The 22444-nt window shown below is 37.5% G+C and overlaps 4 protein-coding genes across 7 annotated transcripts; 3 read left to right on the forward strand and 1 right to left on the reverse strand.

Annotated features, from left to right (window-relative positions):
• Positions 1 to 1732: 1732 nt before the first annotated feature.
• On the reverse strand, positions 1733 to 2444 carry LOC126791696 (EPIDERMAL PATTERNING FACTOR-like protein 5). Of its 2 annotated transcripts, none has more exons than XM_050518159.1 (2): positions 2180 to 2444; positions 1733 to 2073 (listed from the first exon to the last, which is right to left on the reverse strand). In XM_050518159.1, the coding sequence occupies exons 1-2, from the start codon at positions 2271 to 2273 to the stop codon at positions 1835 to 1837; spliced, it is 333 nt and encodes a 110-aa protein (XP_050374116.1). In that variant the 5' UTR covers positions 2274 to 2444; the 3' UTR covers positions 1733 to 1834. The 2 variants fall into 2 exon arrangements, with proteins under 2 accessions (XP_050374116.1, XP_050374115.1); XM_050518158.1 differs by having other exon boundaries at positions 2159 to 2444.
• Positions 2445 to 9851: 7407 nt separating this feature from the next.
• Positions 9852 to 14165, forward strand: LOC126790596 (protein TIFY 4B-like). Of its 2 annotated transcripts, none has more exons than XM_050516901.1 (9): positions 9852 to 10082; positions 10239 to 10378; positions 10472 to 10662; positions 11502 to 11595; positions 11667 to 11832; positions 12544 to 12603; positions 13134 to 13191; positions 13305 to 13504; positions 13634 to 14165. In XM_050516901.1, the coding sequence occupies exons 1-9, from the start codon at positions 9959 to 9961 to the stop codon at positions 13648 to 13650; spliced, it is 1050 nt and encodes a 349-aa protein (XP_050372858.1). In that variant the 5' UTR covers positions 9852 to 9958; the 3' UTR covers positions 13651 to 14165. The 2 variants fall into 2 exon arrangements, with proteins under 2 accessions (XP_050372858.1, XP_050372859.1); XM_050516902.1 differs by having other exon boundaries at positions 12544 to 12582.
• A 251-nt stretch (positions 14166 to 14416) lies between these two features.
• LOC126791154 (acireductone dioxygenase 1) lies at positions 14417 to 15847 on the forward strand. Of its 2 annotated transcripts, none has more exons than XM_050517563.1 (5): positions 14417 to 14485; positions 14592 to 14679; positions 14797 to 14891; positions 15012 to 15218; positions 15558 to 15847. In XM_050517563.1, the coding sequence occupies exons 1-5, from the start codon at positions 14474 to 14476 to the stop codon at positions 15684 to 15686; spliced, it is 531 nt and encodes a 176-aa protein (XP_050373520.1). In that variant the 5' UTR covers positions 14417 to 14473; the 3' UTR covers positions 15687 to 15847. The 2 variants fall into 2 exon arrangements, with proteins under 2 accessions (XP_050373520.1, XP_050373519.1); XM_050517562.1 differs by having other exon boundaries at positions 14421 to 14485; positions 14979 to 15218; positions 15558 to 15844.
• A 1591-nt stretch (positions 15848 to 17438) lies between these two features.
• LOC126790356 (acireductone dioxygenase 2) lies at positions 17439 to 20024 on the forward strand. Its single transcript, XM_050516564.1, has 7 exons — positions 17439 to 17597; positions 18116 to 18227; positions 18425 to 18519; positions 18712 to 18826; positions 18911 to 19035; positions 19595 to 19665; positions 19748 to 20024. The coding sequence occupies exons 1-7, from the start codon at positions 17580 to 17582 to the stop codon at positions 19812 to 19814; spliced, it is 603 nt and encodes a 200-aa protein (XP_050372521.1). The 5' UTR covers positions 17439 to 17579; the 3' UTR covers positions 19815 to 20024.
• Positions 20025 to 22444: the final 2420 nt, after the last annotated feature.

A 22444-nucleotide genomic window follows, 5' to 3' on the forward strand; every position in this document is an offset into this window, starting at 1 on the left:
TATTTTCCGTAGAGAGAAATAAATGCTGTCACATCCTTCTCAAACATCCAGAGACCGAATAATTTTACTGTGCTTTTTGGATCCATTTGACAGACTCCAAATTCATTGCAATGGTAATTTTTTTACCACTGTATTTCCGTGTGTATATATGAAGCTAAACGCAGGGATGGTTCGTACAGTCACATATAATATATCATAGTATACTTTCCTGAATATATAGTGACCATCGATGAGGATTGGTCGATCACTAATCTTCTCATATTCCACTTGTCTCGAGTCTATGATTATTTTTCAAACATAATATATATATAGACGTTATTGGTTATGGATGTCTGGACCGTCCGGATTTGACCATTCCGGTCATCGGCGACGGCCAACGAAAGCGCCGACCAACACAGCCGCACTCTCCTCCTCCCAGCGCTCCTCCATGTGCTGAGTGGAGCTCTAGTGCCGGCCTACTTCTCCTTGAATCTGCAAATTTCTGTAAAAATCAAGTTTTTTTCTGGGAAATGTTTCAGAAATCTGCATATTCTTGGAGGAGTATGCCGGCGTTGGAGCTGCGGTCGACACATGAATGAGCGCCGGGAGGAAGGGAGTGTGACTGTGCTGGTCGGCGCTGTCGTTACGCTTCGCCGGTGGCCGGAATGACCAAATCCAACGGTCCGGAACTCCGGAGGTAAGATTATATATATATATATATATATATATATATATATAATTAACGCGATAGCATAACTACTTACAAGTTATTAATGGCGTATAATCATCTATTACATAACCACTATCTTGATTATCTTTCTCTATGAGTTCATAATAATTAATCCATAGAATGATAAGCAACATGTACGTGGAACCCATAATTAGTGAACCTATTCCCTGATCTGTCTAGTGTCTACTTTTTTTACTACTAGCTAGCTTCAAAGCTCAATAATTCAGTGTTCCTGTTCATTACTTCACCATTCAAATTTCAGAAACACAATGAGCTTAGACACATTGCAGAATCCACATGCATCAACCATAGCAGCAATGAACCACTCTAAAATGAAAGACCACAGATAGGTTCTTTTATACTAAAAATAATTAAGCAACAGATAAGATAAAACAAAGAGTAGCAACATAGCTAGAAAGAAAGCTGTGTGAGTACTGTAGTCTTGTACGAAGGTAGTCTTTCAATTTTTACTAAAACAGAACTAAAATACAATGAAACTTTTGAAAGATGTAATTAAAGCTCCCAGCTGTGCTACCCTTGTATTGGGTGTTTGATACAGTACAATAGCTACTGTTACACCCTTTTCCAAAGTATATCACTTTCTCTATTGAAGCTACACTACAGAGAGAAGCAGAAAATCTGGAAGAAGAAGAAGAAGAAAGAGCAAGAGGATCTGAGAAAGAAGAAGAAGTTGCTCTTGCATTTAAAGTTTGTACATTAATTTAATAAAACAAGCTAAATCCGATCCCCTATATATAACTCATCATCTTAATTAATTACAGGCCCTGAACTTCATTCCATTCTCTCCCTCATATAAAATTTTCAGTAATTAAAAGGAAAAGGAAATATATATATCATTATCAGGATGATGAAGATGATGATGAGGATCATAAACAATAAGAGATAGAGAGCGTGGATATCTAAACAAAATTTTACATTCCCAACACCTCCCTTGTCCCCCACGACGTTCAAGCAAGAATTGAGTAAAATATAAGCATCAAATGCTAAACAATCAGTTACTGGGAGCTAGCTAGATTTGATTTTTCTACAGAAGTTACTAGCTCACCCTCCATCTCTAATCTCTGTGACTAATTAGTACGTAGCTAGCTAACTAAAAATCAAAGATCAAGGCATGAAGAGCTTATTGCCGCACTTGCAGCGCCAAGCTTCTGGATAATACTCGAGAGGTATGCTCAGACCTGGCTGAATGGGGACGTGGACCGCCTTGCACGGCGAGCATCTTCCACATTTGGATCTACATCGCGGCGGCGCAGAGCCGGGCCCTCCCAGTCTCTTCTCGGCCACAGTCTCATCTTCCGATTTCGAAGAACGACTATTTACTTTGCTCTCTTCGTGTTGCTCACCTGAGAATGAAAAATAAGTTACAGCAGGGTTAGGAAGGTACAGAGTTTGGGTTGTTATCGAAAAAGTGCTAGACTAACTAGTTACCGAGATGGGTTGGAGTAGTACGTATGGCGGAGGCTGAGGTGATGAGGAAGATGAAAACCAAGGCTGTGAGGAGGGTAGAATGGTGATGGTGGCGGCGGTGGCGCAGTACGCCCATGGCTGATGTGGAGCTGCGCACGTTGGTAAGTAGCTACAACTGGATGGCCTGGGACTCTGAGAGAGGCAGGAGAAGGTCTGAGACTGATGGAATGGATCGGATGATGTAAAAAATAGAAAAGTCAGGGCTGTATATCTCAGGAAAGGAAGTTAGAGAATTCAGAGAGAGAGAGAGAGAGAGAGAGGCTGGTGTTGGTTATGGCGGTGTGAGCGAGCGTGTGGGTTGAGACTTGAGGGACTGAGAGGAGTAGTCCAAGTCAAAATAAGAAACAGTAGACACAAATCGATCAAAAGCTAGAGATGGCATCGAGTTTGTTTTATTTCTTGGCTAAGGGGTGGTATAGTGGCCCCCGATTCCCTCCCTGAATGATTGTGATGCATTTTTGAACACAGACCAACTTGGAATTCACATTCACCACAATGCCACTGTAAAAATCATGGTCAATGAGATGGGGGAAATACTTGTTAGTCAGGATTTAGAGCTCTATTTTTATATGTACAGCACTCAAAGTCTCTGACTAAGACTTGCACTCAAATTCACATTAATATACTTGTGCCGATATAATGTGCATTGTGTTAAGTCATTCTTTCAAATAAGGAACATGTTACGTATGTCATTCATTGTCGAGTCGATCTCATATAAGATGTTAGAGAACTTTATACAAATCAAATCCGTTTTAACAAAAGTCAATGGCTTTTTTTCCGACAAACAAAACCACTTTTTTATCTTTTAAATGAATCATACGTTGCGACTGCAATTCATTATCGGGTCGATCTTATAAGACATTAGTCTTTTTTACATTAATTCATGTAATATAGTTCAATGGTCTTTATTTTTTCCGACGAACATAGATCAAATGTTTGAACTTTCAGAAACCTAGCTTTGACAATTTTCCGACTTAACTACACTAAAGATACAGTCATGATGTGTGATCACTACTTAATAATTAAATGAACTGCCCCGGCTACTAATTGGTAAACCCCTGATGTCCCGAACCAATTCTTTTCTTCTTTTTTCAAATACTGGTGAAGGTTATGTACTGCAGGTCATCTATATGAACTTATGAATGATGAATCTATTTGGAAGGACAAAGCAAGCTACTCGACTTTAGGGTTCATAAAGAGAGGATGAGTTAATTAATGGGTGATACGAGGAATGAGGAAATAAAGGAAAGGGTGGCTTTGAATGTAATATGACCCAAGGAGGTAGGTTTTCCAGGTAAAAATGAGAGTCACTATAGAAGGTAGTAGGCACCCGTGTGGAGAAGAGAATGGAGGAGAAGGATGCTTGTCTTGTACGGGATGAAACACAGAACGTGTGTATATATCTGGGTGAAGCCTCAGCCCCACTCAACCCGATACTCTATGTAACAAGGCCACAACCCTCTCTATATACTAGTTAGTATTATGTTCAATACACACCATTATTGCTCTCTCTATTGAATTTCTAGGGAGGGACCTTTCATGCAGAGGGCAGGGTCCTACAATGGGGCATGGACACCTAGCAGTTGTTTTATATTCTGGAGCTTTATTTTTGTTCCAGAGGGAGGAGAAGAATTGAAGAATATATAGTATTAAAGGAAGCCCCATGATCTTTCTGTAAGTGCGGGCCTAGGGTTTCAGAGGGGGGAGGAGGGAAAGAGAAAGAGGAGACTATAAGAGTCGATGAATCGATCTGGGACGACGTCAGTGAGTGATTTGACGGGTTTTGGGGAGCTGGGGTTTGCATTAAAGGGAGAAATGAGGAGTAGCTGCCACACTCCGACGAGTTGGAATGATTTGCTGGCTCTCGATCTGGTCCTGGTTTTGGTTGCACAAGGCAAGTCACTTAGGTTGTACAATGGACATCTTTGGTCACGCTTGCTTTACAAAGCGTTCAAAGGTGCTGTCGGACGCTTTAAAGCGTTTCTAATTATTGAGATAGCTAGGTGAAGTTCTTGCTAAAAAAAAACAATATATTTTTTTCGTGATGAAATATACATGTCAATCTTGTATTAATTATAACATTCATCTTGTTAATTATTAGATCTTGCATGTGAAGAACACCGTGAAAATCTCGATAAGAAAAATAAACTACATGTCTTTTAAACAAATGCATAGAATACATTTTTATTGTTACAATGCATGCATAGAAATTATAGAATACATCTGCTGATGAAGCAAATTCAATGCTGGTTTTAAAATTGAGCACAAATAGTAAAAAGCTTTTTTAGTGCCTTCTGTACATTATATGTACACGTTTTATCATCGTAAAGCATAGCAAACAGGGACGCACTAAGCATCTTTCCTACGCACAACTTGAAGTAAATAAAATAGCAATGAACTTTGAAAGTTTGAAACCTATAAAGATGTGGTTATAAACTATCCACTTCTTTCAAACTCGGAAACCATATGCATATTATTATCGTGTTTAAAGTTTCAAACTCATATCGTAATTCTGTAACCTAGTTCAAAACTAGCCAATATTGGTGATGTTCATCGCTAACCTTTTCTGGGTTAGTAGAAGCTTGAAGCTTAATTAATGAGATCGAGGTTGTTTGCGAGAAACAAGCTACGCTTTTAAGTTTAGACATGCATATTGGGCCTGAATTAATGAGTGGGGATAATGATACGGCCTACTTCAAACAGTTGTAGGACTGTTGATTACCTAATAAGGGGGTAGTCCGTGGCAGGAAGCAACCATTTACTTGTTTTGTATATGCATGATTACACTACACTGTACAAGCTAGTTAGATGGAAAGGGACGCTTCACTGAGCTAGTAATAGGATCCATTAAAAATTAGATTCCAGATCTCAAAAATGATCACGAAACCCGGATTGATGATAGCTAAGCTTTCTTGCACTTCTCTGCTAAACTAATTCGATCACTCCTATATATGCATAATGATCATGAAAGATATGCAGTGATCCATTTACTAACTACTTTGCAGTACGTTCAGAAAGCTTGCGAAGACAGCACTCATCTAGATTCTACCTTGTGGTTCATTTATCACTTGGGAGAGTACTTATACAAGTACTCAGTAGTCAATTCTTACATTATTTATGCAATGCTTTTATCAGCAAGTAGTTATATATAATTAACCACCAAAACTTTGATTCTTCAAATGTAGCAACAGTGTACGTGGTCTTCATCGAGCAGTAAATGTGATCAGATATCTCGATCTTCTCAGTTGGCCGGTGCAAGCAAAAGATATAGTAGCTTTAAATTTCAGTTGGCCGGCCAGAAAGGTCTATATACACGATGAGTAGTACTGTAGAGCTAGGAAAATGGAAAACTAACGTGAGGGTTTGCAACCTGCATGTCCAGTGACATATCTAATTATTAGTAATGTCAATAATTAACTTACGTTTGCAGAGATATGATACATATTGCACGTCCTTCTTTCGATCGGGTCTATAGCAGTACGTGAATACGTATTACTACCGAGAGCGCTAGCTATACAATCTACTGGACAATTCTACAATATCTCCAGCTGCATTTAGGGCTCCATGCACGCTTTGGTTTTTTACTTTTAGGCTGCTTATACAAAGCCTGCAAATTCTTCTTGAGTAAGTGGTTTCTGCAAGGCCATATGGTTAGAGGAGGGTAATAACCATGTACTTTTATACGGCCTGTAATGGTACACTGTCTATCAGCTAAGGCCTCTCTTCTTTTTTCTAAGATCTTTTTAATTTGTACTGTGTACTAGCTCGCTCTGATATTGTAGTGGCCGGCATGGCAGCTATTTGAGGTTTGCGACCTATCATTATCAAACATGTTATCTTGAACGGGCTTCCGAATTCGAAGCAGCAATTGATGGATTATATGCATCTGAGTTTGTCGATTAGCCTGTGGATAACTGATGATGCTCGTACATTCATGTCTATGCGGAAGGCAGTCTTCATTTTTCTTCGATCCATAGAGACCCGTCCTTATCAGTACTAACAATGCTGGTTCGTGTTCCATTAACTTATGTAACTTGGCCAGGAATATAAAAGCGCAATATCGATTGTTATACAGTGCCTGCAATTGTGCAAAGCTACAATCTGGAGGAGTTTTTCAATTCCCTTAGTTATTAATTTCTGGCAACTGAAATGAGTGATGAGTAGAGCTAGTCTAGCTCTAGATCAGGGTCTCAAGTAAATTAATCTACTAGAAGCAGCACTACTGCAATTATGCAAAGCATGTAGAGTAGTTGAGCCGGGAGCTATATATCGTACTACTGTAGTAATGAATTTGTGTAAGTAATTCGTTTTTATATATTGATAGACGTTACTTATAAAATGTCATGGTTAGTAAAGAATAAGCAGAGATCGTTCAGTCCGGGGAATTGAAAGGAACTCTAAACTTTTAGTGTTAACAAATAATAGGGGGTTTGAGATTGATTATTAACTACTAAAATAAAATCTAAATTACTATTTACATGATCGACTTCTCTTTAACAAACTTAAACCAAATTTACCATTACACCACATAATTACAAGTTCGAACCTATCATGCATTCTAATTCGACCAATTACATATTTTTTTAGACACCAATACAATTAGAGCTTTAGGAGATCATCTAATCATGCAAGATTTCATTTAACATTTAGATTAACTTATGGCCTAAACTAAATTTGCATGCAATCGAGTTCAATAACAATTAGAGTAGAAATCAAACAAGATTACATTTAAGCACCAAATTTTTGTTAGAGACATGTTTCATGTGTGGCGTCACCCATCATGATTTCACATGCAAAATTCCAGAATTTTTACCACTTTTAATCAATACAAACCGAATCTAATTAGGGCATGATTCGATTTGTGTCAATATGGTTGATGAATCTAGCACTCAAACACAATCTTAGGGATTACATCCAAGCACTAAATTCATATGCACATATCTGAAAATTATCTAAAAGTATGAGAAAGATGATTAGAACATAACAATAGAAATACAAACTCAATAATTATAGGAAACCATCAATTCGTCAAAGATCCAAAAATCCAATAAAACAATCTGAACATTTTGATTTTTAATACAAAAAAATAATCCTACACAAACATCATACTACAATCTTCATAGACAAAGTATTGTAGAAAATCAAAAAATAATAAAGCCATGGAGATGAGTTACGAGAATCACACGTTGTAGGAGTCTTAGAGGTGTGTCTTCAATAGTGATTTCGGTGGAGATGAAATTTGTATAGGGGGAGAACGACTTGCTGTTTTTGGTGAAGAATGTTTGAGGTAGTATTTTGCTAGAGTTTTGGTTCTTGAATGCAAATGAGAAGTGATATTATTTGAGAGGTGAGAGAGAGGGTAGACTTGGTTTGAACTTGCCTCTTTCTTCCTATTATAATGCCATGATTTAATCTCTTAAATCATGCCATAATTTATTCCCTAAATCATGTCATGTTTTATTTCCTAAATCATGCCATGTTTTATTCATTTAATGATCATCTTCTAGTTTTTAGGTTGCATATGCATGACTTCATCTATCTTCTTTTCACTTAATTAATCTTCATATTTATTTCTTCCTTCTTCTTTTCTTCTTCCCACAACAATGACTTCATCTCTTAATTCTCTCCATTTGTTTATCTCTTCTATTTAATTGTTGCATAACTTGTTGATGATATGACTCCATGTGCATGACTTCTCTTGTTTTCCTCTAGTATTATCTCTTAAATCCAATCTAAAAATAAGAAAATAAAATCATAAGTAAGAGATAATTAGTTTCGAAACCTAACAAGGATTCCTAGTGCAAGAAAGACTCTCAAAATATCGCCAATGAGATCAAAACGTAGAAAGATGAAGACTCCTAATCCAACTAAGTTTCCTAGTCCTACAAGGATTTCTACTCAAACTAGGACTCTAGATTAATTATGCGTTTTTAACTCATGTAAGCATAAAAAACATCTAATACCGCACACGACTCTTACTACGACTCAATGACTCAATATTATAACAATAAGGGCTAAGCACAGTACAAAATAGAGGTAAAAACATGTTAATAACGTCGCATAAAGTGCTCTTATCATATATGTGGCTAGCTAGCTATGTTGTTTGATAGGTCATGTTTTGTTTGAAGCAACTACTTCAAATCCTTCAATCATCATCGTGAAAGAACTTTATGGCTATATCATTTGCTTGATATGTGCATGCCAGTGATTCATTGTTTCATCATCATCCCATATCCTAGTAACTTTGAAGTTCGAAGTAATGGAGAACTAGAGGTAAATCACATCCACTCGACATCATTCTAAGTGAGTAATGTCGATCAGCAACATGCAGCTCCGATAAGGAGGTCGAAGAAAAATCGATACCATGTGATTCAAATTTAAACTCCGACACTGAATGATTAAAAATCCTAACTCAAAGCTAACTGCACAAGATACAAAATCATATCCCAAACAAATTAAGTTAAAATTAAGATATCATACATATAGTCTTCGCAGCTACGTACTCAAAGAAGAGTAGCTGCCACGCAGATTCTACAAACTTCAAAAGCAAGAAGATGTATGCTAAAATGGTCTAATAAGTCTAATGAGGCAATCAAATATGTACAAATTGCAAATGCAACTACAAACTCTCACAAATGATTTGAGAGTAACAATAATTCATCATTCATGATCGCGAAAAGGGTGCGAACTAATCCCTTTACGAGTTAATGTGGAAGGTATAGGTAGGAACTCGAGGCGTGTTTGATGGATAGAATAATTAAGCATCTATCCGTAAAATGAAATGAGCATCAGGTGACTGCATCGATCAGGATAGGAGGCTAGGGGACAGGAGCGATCTACTCTTATATTGTTCGACCTATCACCAAGGCTGTACACAATAGATCGATACTTATTGTATGACTCCTATCTTACGCACTTCCTTTGAGTATATATAATTGTACACCTTAGTTTTCAAGTGTTTTATGAGACGTATTTGAAAGTCAAAATATCATATGAATAGAGATTGCAAGAATCAAGATATGAGGTAATTCATGTAACCATGCAAACATTACAAATAACAACTAATATGTCATAATAAATTTGTTGTGAGTCAAACTCACGACTTCTCACTTACGAGGAGAGACTTATGCACTAGACCAAATGATGTTGTATCAGTGTATATGATAAGTCTTACAAAAAAAGTTATAAAATTGTTAACATTAAGAGAGAAATAAATTCATCCGGACCTAGCGTAAATGCATTTCAATCAATCAAAAAAAAAATTCATGGTGTGAGAGTGTGAGACTCAAATTCAAATAGAAAATGGTACATCACATTATGTGATTTCCAAAATCAATCGTGGTAACACGGGTGTTCACTTTGCCAACTAGTCCTCCATCAAACACAAAACTAAATAACCTCCCCCCACCCTACACCCATAGGGGCGCCCTTCACCCCTTAACCAAATCTGTCCCCTTAATCCCTCCCACAGTGTCATTAACTATTAATCCAAAACCCACTAAACCCTCCATTAAACAATTAACCGCAATTAATAACCCCCGAGTTTAAGACCCGAATCATTCGGACACTGCTTACGTGGCACTCTAGGGTGAAACCTCAGCTGCCCTCCGCCCCCCACCCCAAACTCCCTTAAATTAACTTGACTTCACTCAGACGCCGCGGCTCTCTCTCATCTCCCTCCACCGCCACCTCCTTTTCGCCCTCAAAACTCGCCCCAAATTACGAAACCGCACCAGATCGCGCGCGCCGGGGGGAGCCACCATGAGCGGCGGGACAGCGACGACGTCGTTTCGGACCATCCTCGAGAAGCCGCTCAACCAGCTCACCGAGGACGACATTTCTCAGCTCACCCGCGAAGACTGCCGCAACTACCTCAAGGAAAAAGGTCACACACCTTCCCACTCTCTACTTCTCTAATTTCCGATTTTGCCCCTCACCTTTTCTGAACAACCGCCTCGCTTTTCCGGCCCCGGAAATCTGCTCGGTTCTCTCTTTAATTATTTTTCTGTAATTTAAATAAATGTGACACGTGTCCGTACAGGAATGCGGCGGCCGTCGTGGAACAAATCGCAGGCGATCCAGCAGGTGATCTCACTCAAGGCGCTGCTCGAGCCCAACGACGACTCCGGCGCCGGAGTTCTCAGAAAGATTGTAGGTCCGCCGCACGCCGCCGCGCCTCGGGTAATTCTTTATTGTGTTTTACTTTCCTAGTAAAAAAAAACGTGAAGGAAAACATGGCGGCGGTTGTTTGATTCCGGAATTGTTACTGTGCAGCCGGCTTCAAATTCGACTGATTCAGCTAAGGAGGCCAGTGCTGAAGCCCCCGGCACTAAGTCGGCTGAAGAACCGGCGCCGGGGCCGGAGAAAGAGCCGCTGAAACCGGTTCGGCAGGACCGGCCGGCTGAACCGGCTGCTGTAAAAGTCACCAGTCCTGCTGAGCCTGCTGTAAAAGCCATTGCTCCCAGGTTTGTCTTCGCTTCCGGGATCTTTTGATGGCTAATAAGCTGGCATTGCTTTGAGTTTAGTGATTCGTGTTGTTTGATTGCGAGTTAAAATCAATGTGTGTGGTAAATTACTGTAATTTTAGCTTAGTTGAAAGTTGAAACTAGTATAGAGTTTATTAAGTCTGTATTAGAGAGTTAATTGGAAATTGTAAGTTGCGGAATTTCGGATGCAGATTCTCGTGGCAGTGAATTTTACTAATTGAGCTTTTGCGAAATTAGTAGGTTTGGCCTTGGTAGTGATTTTTGTACTCGTTCGAGGGTCTTTTGACTGAGTCTAGCGATTGATTTTGCTGATTTACGAATGTGGATTATAAGCGGGGGAAATTTAGATGTGGATTCTTTTTAAGTGTCTAGCTGAATTTGGTGATAAAGGAGTCCTACATGAGAAAGTGGCACCAAGTTTTCCGTTCTAGGATCCCTGAGAGATTCCTTTTTATTTTATGGGCGTGTCTTCTCGAGGGGTCATGTCTTGTTGACATGTATGGTGCCCGGCACACTGTGCGTAAGCTACATGTTAAATATGCATTTGAAGGGAGGTGACACTTTTTGTTGGATATTCTGTTTCACAAAATATGAGACTAAATTAGGGTAATCTATTCTGACAGAGATGAACTTGTTCCGAGTATGAAACCTAGTCCACCTTTCTATTTTTTTTATTGAACTGTTGCTGTTTATTTTTGTTTTATGGAAATATCATGTGTCTTATATGATTGATGAGATCTAGGTCACTTTCGTCCATAAAAATCTTCTTGTGATATCCTATTACTAAGTCTAAAGAGAAGCATCTAATATTGTGGCAGCAAAAATCAGTGTGCAACCAAAGCATCAGTGAGTCAAATGACAATTTTCTACTGTGGCAAGGTGAATGTGTATGATGGAGTGCTACCAGATAAGGTAAATGAAGCTTCCTCTCAGCTTGGATACTGGAGATAAGCTTTGCAATGCAGTAATCTATGGACTTGCAGGCACAAAAAATCATGCATCTTGCAGCAAGGCCAAATCATTTGCCTCTGGACAGTCAATATAGTGGAACTGCAGCAGCTAGCTCCTTGCGATGCCAATTTCAGATTGCAGGTGATAAAGATGGCCCTTTCCCACCTAACGCCACAATCCCTCAGGCTATGCAAACAGGTATTTCCTGTAGGTTTCCAAGCTTATTTGTAACTTATATGGCAAAATGAAGTTAGCTGTACTTGCATTGAACCAAAACTGCATATGTGAAATAGAATAACATCTGAAGTTCGCTGTATCAGCCACATTCCCTTGTTTCTTCTTCAAGTACTATGGTTTCCTTAATTTTTTATATTGAAAACAGTCTCATGGTTGTGTAAAAAATAGGAGATGGCTTTACATAAGGTCAATATGCAGACGATGAAACAAAAAAGTTCTCTGTGTTCAACTTCCTTGAACTTCTTGTCCATAATAATAACAGCGCTACAGAGTTCCTTAGAGCCTTATGTTTAATTGTTTATCAGTAATGATTAAGCTTAGCTAGATTCTTAGATAGAGAACTATTGTCTTTTCCGAAAAAAGAAAGAAGAAATAGAAGAAAAAGAAAAATAAGAAGGTATTGTTACTATTTGTTTTGGAGTATCCAGGTCTTAAAACCAAAAAAAGTAGGCAGACTCTTGAATAGAATCAGAAAAATTTAATCTTTAACTCAATTGCGGATTGACGCTGTTATCCAAAACTGTGCTCAGCAATGAAGCCAATAGGTAAAGAGTTTTCGTACCCTAAGGACTTCGACGATCAACAGTTGGAGTAATGTTTTTGTTAGTAATTGTTGGTATTGAGAAAGAACTCTGGATATTTGGTAATGGGGGTTTTCACTGAACTTTTCAGATGGGATTGCTGACTACACTCAGCTGTACTGGGATAAAGGTAACAACGCTCGTGATCCTGGTAAGCCCTATAGTTTTTGTGCCTTGGCGGAATAATGTGGTTTAATGGTCTTAATATGGGATAAAGGTAACTTGAAGGGTATACCCATCATCCAGAAGTTTTATGATTGAATTACAGGCACTTACTTAACCCAACACTAATTGTTTCATTGTTTGCATCTGCAACTCGAATTGTTGTTAATCGTAACTTCTCCATGTGTATTCCACCTTATATTTTTTTTCACTGTCCGGTTACTTTGCTTCCCTGTTGCTTTAAGTCGCAAGCATTACCTTTCCATTTACTCTATTTTTTTACTTATGACAACTCCACAGTCCTTAAGTGTATGGAAAGATTCAATTGAAATGCATGCAAAGCATATTATTCAGCTTAAACTTAAACGAGTTGATCTGTAGATATTTCTGATTAGCCTTTTGAAGTGGAGATAATATGAGAACCTTTTCATGCCTTAAAGATTTTGATGAAAAAGCTCGTAAGATTCGTTGCAGTGTTTGATGGAATAAGTAATTCACTAAGTAATTGTAAAAATGCAGATGGTCAGGCAAGTAGAAAAGTCTTGTTGCAGAGATACCGTGAAAAGCGAAAAGACAGGTACATCTGGTAGAAGCTATTGATCAGTATATTGTATATTACGTGTAAATTCTTTGATCCTTTAATCTCAACCCATTTATTCTTTCCTTTTTCATTGCTCATGTTCCTACAAGGGATCGAGTAAAGATTAAGAAAAATATGGGACCAACTTCTAGCTTGGAGGTTTGTTTCAATCATCCACTCGGGAGACATACCTCAAATGGTAATTCAAGTAGGAGTAGCACAGGCTCTCCACCCCAGCAACCTGGGTTGCTTCAAATAGCTGACAATCAGACAAAGTTTCGCTGTCTTCCTGTTGACCTAAATGAAAATGGTAAGCTAATCAAATACGCTCATGACTGAGAATTTTCAATCTGTTTATATTGTAGTTTCTCCAACAAAATAGGGAATACAATTTTGTCCAGATGGAATTTGACGATTACAAATTGATCACTGTATGCAGATATCCTGGAATGCTGAACGTGACACTCTATAAGGTCACAAAGAGTTAAGACTTGCGTACCTGAAACACCTGATAGGAAGGAAGAGAAGAACTTAATTTAATTGCCTCCAAGAGACCCACTTTGTGTTTGAGCTACTCAGGACCATGAATATTTCTCACTGACTTTTGCTTTCAGGAGGAGAGTTCTCCTTTTGAACTGGTATGACTGATCAGTTTTGTAAATTGTAGGATCATCTTTTCATCCTTTTCAACTTCTTATGTATGAAGTCTATGCGGTACCAAACTTGTATCTGAGAGAGTTTATTGTACATGTTGAAGGAAAGTGTCTCTCAACGTTTTGTAGCTACGGATCAATGTGTCATGTAATCTATTCTGTTGTGTATTTGTGGCCAATGATAGTTGGCAAAAATGTGATGCAACTTGTTCAGTTGGTGTAGCTATCAGAATTGTAATGTTTTCCGAAGGTCTCTGCAACTGTTAGAAACTTAGAATTGTTCAATGGTTTACGGTTGCCCTTCACAACCACTTTAGACATCATGGCCTTTGCTGTTTGGTATTATGATAAGTACATATCCAAGTATAACCTCTAATTTCATTTTCAAAAGGCACATTCTAGAATGATGATACAAACAGGGCAGAATAAAATTGTGAACAACATTGGCCAAGAATGATCTCCACGGGCAACTCAAGGAAAACTAACCATACAAGTGGCACAATGTGACAATAGCGTCCAAAACTACGTTAAAAAATCAAGTGCAAACTGGCATTTCTCTTTTCTTATATAATCTATGAATCTTTGATATCAATCGAGAAGCGGATGCTGAAAATTTTGAGTCAACCATGGCGATGGAGGTGAGTTCCTCGTAACATTACTAGGGTACCGTATTTCAATTCCCATAGAACTTCGTAATATACAAATAATGGGTCGGTTTTACTATGATTGATTGAATGGAAGCAGGCATGGTTCATGGATGAGAGCGTTGAAGACCCAAGGCTTCCTCACCATCTAAGCCCCAAAGAATTTGTTCCTTTGGACCATTTGGCAGGTTAGTTTTTATACCTTTCCCTTCACGTTAAGCAGAAAAGATTGAACTTTCAAGCTTCAGATAGGATTGTTCATATCGTGTGAATAGGTTACTAACCATTTAATGATTGTGTTGCAGAGCTGGGTGTGCTCTACTGGCGCTTGAACCCCAAGGACTATGAGAAGGATGAAAAGCTGCGCCAGATTAGAGAAACCAGGGGTTATAATTACATGGTATTTAGTTGTTTATAACATGCTCTGAATTGTGATTATTTGAAAACCTTTACTTTTCGGCTAATGGATAGTTGTGATGTGAAATAGGATTTGCTTGATATATGCCCTGAGAAACTGCAGAACTATGATGAGAAGCTGAAGAACTTCTACACGGAGCATATTCATGGTGATGAAGAGATACGTTATTGTTTAGATGGATGTGGATACTTTGATGTCCGAGACAAGGATGATCGTTGGATTAGAATCTGGATTAAGGCCGGTGATCTTATCATTTTACCTGCCGGAATTTACCACAGGTTCACTCTAGATACCAGCAACTATATTAAGGTAAGACATCACTGTGCTGAAATTTGTTCACTGAATGATGTTACATGGTGGCAATATCCTAACAATTCGAAGCACGTAGAATCTGACTCTGGAACAACATAACAACTGAAGCATGGTCACATCAGAGGTGTTAAGGTTATAAATAATATGCATAGTTTGAATATAAGCAGGCTCGACATGGGAAGTATGGATTAACCTTGAGCGAGAGAGCTGATACTATGTTTAGGGTTAAACCTTATACTAGGTTATACTTGTAAAAGCTGAATCACACTATAAGAACATAGATAAATCTAGATGTTTGATTGATCTAATTGGTCAAATTGTTGGGGTATGATGCAGTTGATGAGGTTGTTTGTGGGAGAGCCTGTGTGGACTGCTTACAATCGACCACAGGAAGAACATCCAGCTAGAAAGGAGTACATTGAGAGCTTCACTAAGAAACTTGGAGTTGCATTAGAAGCTCATTAAAGGGCTTCTTGTACTGTTCTTACAAGTCTTACTGTATGGTAGTTTATGTTGAAGCTCTATATATATGTTTTTACCTTTTGGAAAAATGTATGAAAATCAGAAAATGTACTTAAAATGAAAATCTCAGACCATTTTCAATACAACATTGGCCTCTGCCTTGTAATTGTATCTTTCATGGTTTTGGTCTTTGTTTCTCTCTTAACTCATCTTCTCAACTCCCTAACGTCGCCAATTCCAGGCAGCTCTATTGGGGGTTATGGGGGCATTTCAAGCCCTCCCTCACCGATTGTTTCAACAAACACAGCGGATGTCTTTGTGCCTCCATCTACCAATTTCAAGCCGATTTACGGCCCTACTCTCCCTGTTCTCCGACTTGGAGAGCCGCTCTTGTGGGTGGTGATGATGATAAGAGGTTTGGGTGGTGTCTGGGCACAGCCTAGCTAGTAGTGGCGTCTCTAGTTTGGGCGCCAAGATATGCACTTCATGATTTTATACATGATCACGATTTTAGAGTTTTTACTTTTCAGTAAAACTTAAACTTAGGCTTTTGCCGACATGCTCCTCGTTTGAATAAGTTTATGTTTTAACTTCGGTTAAAGCGAGATATGTAAAATACATACATAGTGTTCAATAAAGACACATACTATATATAATATTCTAACTTGCATGACAAAAGATTAATTTGCATCAAATTGAACAATAAGAGAGAAGAGATTTGGATGGAAAAAGATTTGTACCTCTTTATTGGTTTACATCCATCCATTCTTTAAATTTATTGATGCAAAATGGTGTCTTAGTTTCGTCAAATTGAACAAAAATGAGGAATTTAAGTCAAATGACATTTATTTTTACTTAAGCTACAAGAGCAATAGATATGGATGCAGAAAGAATAGTATTTCGATTGAACAAAAAGATGGAGGCATTTGGATGAAAGATTTGTACCTCTTTGTTGGTACAAATCCCTTCATTTTTCGATAAATTGATGCATAAATGATTTTTTTTCTCATCAAATCTAACAAGAGCGAGAGATTTGGGATAGGAAATGTTGATTGACTTTCCGTCTTTCCCCATCGTATCGCTCGAGAGCAAGACATTTAGATGAAGGAGGAGTTCAATTGTTAGGCTAGCTTGTCAAGTTCTCTTTTGAATAAGTTTATGCTTGGGACTTTGGTAAAACTGAGACATGTAAACGAATGTGTGGTTAGCGACATGTAAGGATTGCGAGGATGCCTTTGATTTGATGGACTATGAGAATTTGTGAGAGAATACTTATGTAATTCTCATAATTATATTGATTTTAGTATTTCTTTCATTTCACTTTAAAGGGATCTTATTGAGAGTTTAATGACTTCAATTTAATGAGATTCTGAACAAATATTGAAGGCAATTATCTTCATGCTTTGTCTCTGACGTCCTCGTCATATTATTCTCATGTTATATTAGGATTATCACCACATAATATATATATACACTTGATTTTTTTTCGTAAAAACATGATTCACTTGAAAAATAGAAGTGATATTTAGAAATAGATTAAAATCATGTCATTTCCACTATCTTTATAGCAAACTAGCACAATACACCTCGTAAACGTGTGTGTGAAGGGAATTTATAAGGTAGTGGAAAACTTTTCTATAATTACCGCTTATTTATTTATTATATTGATCTAATTACTATTTAAATCTGTTGTTTAGAAATTAGAACTATCATAAAGTAGTACATTCAATTCACCTGGACACGAAATGGCTGATTTGCATTAAGATGTGACGGGCATTTTCGTCTTTTGAGCCCACTATCACATTTTTAAGAAGAGGCCTGGAACACGAAGCCATTGCAAACTCCTGTTCTGTTTTCCAGGGATCGACTTTGGTGTTTGCCTGACCAAAAGCAGCTATGGTTGCCACCCAAAAGGTCAAACCTCTTCTCGATTTCGATTTTGGGTTTTCTCCGGGAAATCCAAAGTTTTAATCTTTTTTTCTTTCTATTTGCAAAACAGAGCAGTCATTCTATGTCTTTTCATTGATGTGTTTCCCCTTAGAAATTGTTTTGAATACTGCTATGATTAAATTGTTATCCATTTTACGAACTGAGGTTTCTGGGTTTTAGCTTTGATGTTATGCATGGTTATAGTTAGAATATTCAAGCTGAATGGATTATTAATAGCCCTTGTTCAGTTGTTCATTTCTTATGTAATTTTGCTGAACTGTAACTAGTTATGAGAATTTTTTGGAAAAGTATTGAGCATCGTCTATAAGATTAGATTGGGGTGTTTTAGTTTAGGGTTGGAATTTCCTTCGACATCTTTATGTTGACAGTTGGGATTTTCCATGTTCGATTAATTGATATTCTGATTGTTGAAGCACTAGATTATATTTCAATGAAGCTAAGGCGGTTTCTTGATTTGTTTTGTATTATCTTGAGATATACAGGACCCGAGAGAGGATGTCATTCAAGCATGGTACATGGATGATAGTGATGAGGACCAAAGACTCCCCCATCACCGCGAGCCCAAGGAATTTGTGTCCCTGGACCAACTTGCTGGTGAGCATTGTTGGGCTATAACTTAATATTATGATTATATTTAATAAAACCAGTATTTTACAGAAATTGATGTTAATAATTTAATTTAATGTTGGTTTTATGTTTTATACCATCTAGAAAGTCGAACCAGATGATACTAGTTATTATTCTATTCAAATCGTGGAGAACTAATTCTGTTTGTAACGTTGGCCTTCCAGAGCTTGGGGTTCTCAGCTGGCGTTTAGATGCTAATAACTATGAAACAGATGAGGAGTTGAAGAAAATCCGTGCAGACCGCGGTTACTCCTACATGGTTTGTTACGCTAACTTGAGGTTTTGTTTCTCCAGTTGATTGTGTAATCAACCTAACCTGAACTTGAAATGTGATGGGGCTTTCTCTGACTTCCTCATTATGACAAATCAAAAAATAGTTTGCAAACTGGCTATAGCTCTCTCTTCACAGTTATACGTATGATTAACTTAATATTGTTTTCCCCTTTGTTAGGACTTCTGTGAGGTTTGCCCTGAAAAGCTTCCAAACTATGAGGAGAAGATAAAGAACTTCTTTGAGGAACATCTTCACACTGATGAGGAAATCCGTTATGCAGTCGCAGGAAGTGGTAGGATTAATTATGCTTGATCCTGTTTTGTTGTCCCATATTATCTGCCTGTTCAGAGAGGTGATTTTATACTTTCTTGTGAAGGATATTTTGATGTTAGGGACCGAAACGAACGTTGGATTCGTGTATGGGTGAAAAAGGGTGGAATGATTGTTTTGCCTGCTGGAATTTATCACCGCTTTACTTTGGACACAGACAACTACATAAAGGTATTGGTTCCTTGCAAACCTTTTTGAGTTCACTGTTCATTTCCTTGTTCTGCCATCTCCAAGGAAGTGAAGTTTTAAGATGCACTATCTTCACCAAAAAACAACTTAAGCATGATGCAGTGCTTTGGAATAAGTTTTTATCGTGGGATGATCATAATGTGTAGACAAGATGGAGGTTTACCTATCCTCGTCTTCATTTACATCATTTTTGAACACTAGATGATCTTTATCTTGTTATTCTTCCCTATTGAACAATTCTGTGTACTTCATGCTCATAACTTCCCAGTAGTTGACTTGAAACATATGACACCTGCGAGGTAGTGAGACTCTTAAGTGACAGGCACTTGCAATTGCTAGACAATTCATAAGTTTTTCTACATAAATGTTACACAAATAGTGTAGCACGTGATGTCCTTTTCCTTGGACATATCTAACATCTCTGTCGCCGACATAGTGGCAGTTGAGTCGCCCTATGTTCCTTACATAGTTACAGTAGTCAATATCTTAAACTTGTGGGTACACCTTCTGAAAAATATGTAAATTTTAAAATATATGGCAGGCAATGCGGCTTTTCATTGGTGATCCAATTTGGACTCCATTCAATCGCCCTCATGACCATCTTCCAGCAAGGTATGGATATGTGTCCATATGTGTAGTCTGTCAATAGAATTGATACCCTTTGAGTCTCTTACATAGAGACCTTTCTTGACAGGAAGGAGTACATCAAAGTTTTTGTGGAGAAAGAAGGTGGTGAACACACAGTTGATGCTGCAGCCTGAAATCCGCGTTTTTTCTTTATAAATAATTTAGTCTGTTGGCTTTGATAAATATATGTCTGTATCATGTCATTCATGTGGAATGTGCCTGGTGGCTCCATAGTGTTGCCTATAATGCTTATCGTAGAAGCAATAAATTTCTGGTATCTTGAACTGTTGATCAACTGGATTATTATATATCGATACCTATATATAAAGATAAGTTGCTGCATAGTTTCTCCTCTTGTGGTTTTTTGTGGTGGCTTCGATTGATATCTTGCTAAAAAGATCAAGGAGAAGGTAGTTAAGCCTTTGTTTCTCGTACTTGCTTTATTATGCAGTGTAAAAATGTGAGATGGGAGATAAGTTACTGGAATTTATGTGCGGGAATGGAATCCAGTCTTCTGAAATCTTTTCCTTCATCATATTCAGCTTACTTAATCCTTGACAGTAACCAAATGCTATTGCACTGTTGGTCAAGAAAGAATGCGAGTGATTTGGAATGGTGTTAGAATGGTGTAGGACATGTTGTTGTGTTCGCTTATGTTGTGTGATGTGCAAGGAATGCTACATAGTTACATATATGTGCAACCATATGACTCGTAAATGTATATATTGCTGCTCGGAATAACAGAAAATTAATGACCCCTGGCCAGGGGCTAGCGTGTGGGTTATATCAGGACACGTTAACAATAATTTTAGGCATTCTTAACAAAGGCTTTAAATAATTGAGACGATAGAGAGAAGCTTTGGTAACTGCTGCAAATATACTAGAATTGAAGGGAAAAGTAGAAATAGCTGGAAACCATTGGAACGTGAGGTCTAGGAAAGAATGCTGCCTTTGATGTTTTATCAAAGTAGGTGTCCCTTCCATGACCTCCCGCCTAAAATTTCCAGCAAATCTCTTTCCCTTTGTTCTAGTTATTCATTTATAGCCATCCCTGATTTCTTTCTATATGAATAGCTTGCGAATGAAATTGGTATATCGTTGTATATATACTGCTATGCACACGGGTTGTAACATTTTTGGGACAGTCAGAGCAATGCGCTCGATTTAACTGGAGTTCTCAGTCTTATCTGTTGGAAGTTGGAACTGATATTTACAGTCCAAACACATTATTTGTCTCTCATTCCAAGTCTCAGACACGACTTTTAGATATTGGAATCCAAAGTTTGGGTATCTTTTCTAGTACACCCTAGGCCAACATTTCTCTGCTAGAAGAAAAGTAGTGGTAATTATCAACACAGCTCAAGTAAAATATCTGTTTACATAATCTTCGTTGTTCTCTGATAACACTCGTCTATCATCGTTTCTATTGTTGTCCATGTGTTCTAGTCTCTAGTATACATGCCGTGTGCCACAGAAGAGCGAGAGTTCGAGACGTTGTAAACCATTTTGTTGCTGCTGTTTGCAGAATTTCTTAAAGAGGGCAAGTGATGGAAATGGCATAAATGCCAATTTGCACCCCAAACTTGACTGAAATTGTCAATTTCCACCATGAACTTGCATTTGAGTCAATTTACCTTCTAAACTTGGTAAAAATTGCCGATTTTCACCCCATCCGTTAAATTTAACTGTTTCTATCCAATTTTGCGTCATATGTCATGCATTTAAGGGGTAGTATTGTCATTATATATTTATTTATATTGAATAATGAAATAAATTAATAAAATTACTTAAGAGGAACACTTGCTACAATGTTTGTTTTTTCGAAACATGTTATTGATTTATATATTTATTATTTTATGTGATATGGTATGTTAAAAGATATTAGAAAAAATATAAATAAATAAATACATTAAAAATTAAAAATAAATGTGTGTTCCGAGAGAATTACTATTCTACCATTGTGTGTATTGTGTGTGTCTTAGTCTTATTAGGTTTTCTGTTAGAGATAGATTCGCATCTCTGTAATAGATTAGGACTCCGAATCCTACGGGATTGTGGTTATGTAATGCCTATATATTGGCCTCATTATCAATCAATAAACGGTTACGTTTTGTTCTATTACGTCGTTATTATTCTTGTTTTGTTCATCCTCCAACAATGTGTACATATAAAAATATATTTATATACAACACACTATATTTGAATGAGTGAGTATATTGAATATATAATTCAAAGTAGGGTTAAGTAAGTAAAAAAAAGATGGAAGTAAATAATTTGATTAACAAAATAATTCTCATTTTAAAGAATATTTTTATTTATTTTTAAGAAAAATATAAATATATAATGACAATACTACCCCTTAAATGCATGACATGTGACGCAAAATTGGATAGAAACAGTTAAATTTAACGGATGAGGTGCAAATTGGCAAATTTTATCAAGTTTAGGAGGTAAATTGACTCAAATATAAGTTCGGGGTGTAAATCGGCAATTTTTACCAAGTTTAGGAGGTAAATTGACTCAAATGCAAGTTCGGGGTACAAATTGACAATTTCAGTCAAATTTGAGGTGCAAATCGGTATTTATGCCGATGGAAATTGATAGATCAGTAGGTGCCCTGAAGATACCTCGAAAAAATGCAGATAAATGGAAACGCAGTATGGTCGTAACACGTGCAAGAGAAACATTGAGAAAATAAACATTTCTGACATCTTTCTCATTCATCTTCAATATATTAATCTGATACTAACACATTTACGAACCC

Source organism: Argentina anserina, chromosome 4, assembly GCF_933775445.1.
Source record: "Argentina anserina chromosome 4, drPotAnse1.1, whole genome shotgun sequence".
Classification (NCBI taxonomy): domain Eukaryota; kingdom Viridiplantae; phylum Streptophyta; class Magnoliopsida; order Rosales; family Rosaceae; genus Argentina; species Argentina anserina.

Bases quoted from the DNA above. Each gene is read 5' to 3' on its own strand.
- LOC126790596 (XM_050516901.1), top strand. From the start codon at position 9,959: ATGAGCGGCGGGACAGCGACGACGTCGTTTCGGACCATCCTCGAGAAG. The intron at 10,663-11,501 runs GTTTGTCTTCGC...ATATTGTGGCAG, and splicing joins GTAAAAGCCATTGCTCCCAG to CAAAAATCAGTGTGCAACCA. The intron at 13,192-13,304 runs GTACATCTGGTA...TGTTCCTACAAG, and splicing joins CGTGAAAAGCGAAAAGACAG to GGATCGAGTAAAGATTAAGA.
- LOC126791154 (XM_050517562.1), top strand. The intron at 14,680-14,796 runs GTTAGTTTTTAT...ATTGTGTTGCAG, and splicing joins TCCTTTGGACCATTTGGCAG to AGCTGGGTGTGCTCTACTGG. The intron at 15,219-15,557 runs GTAAGACATCAC...GGTATGATGCAG, and splicing joins ATACCAGCAACTATATTAAG to TTGATGAGGTTGTTTGTGGG.
- LOC126791696 (XM_050518158.1), bottom strand. From the start codon at position 2,273: ATGGGCGTACTGCGCCACCGCCGCCACCATCACCATTCTACCCTCCTC. The intron at 2,074-2,158 runs GTAACTAGTTAG...TTTCATTCTCAG, and splicing joins TACTACTCCAACCCATCTCG to GTGAGCAACACGAAGAGAGC.
- LOC126790356 (XM_050516564.1), top strand. The intron at 18,520-18,711 runs GTTTGTTACGCT...CCCCTTTGTTAG, and splicing joins ACCGCGGTTACTCCTACATG to GACTTCTGTGAGGTTTGCCC. The intron at 19,666-19,747 runs GTATGGATATGT...CTTTCTTGACAG, and splicing joins CATGACCATCTTCCAGCAAG to GAAGGAGTACATCAAAGTTT.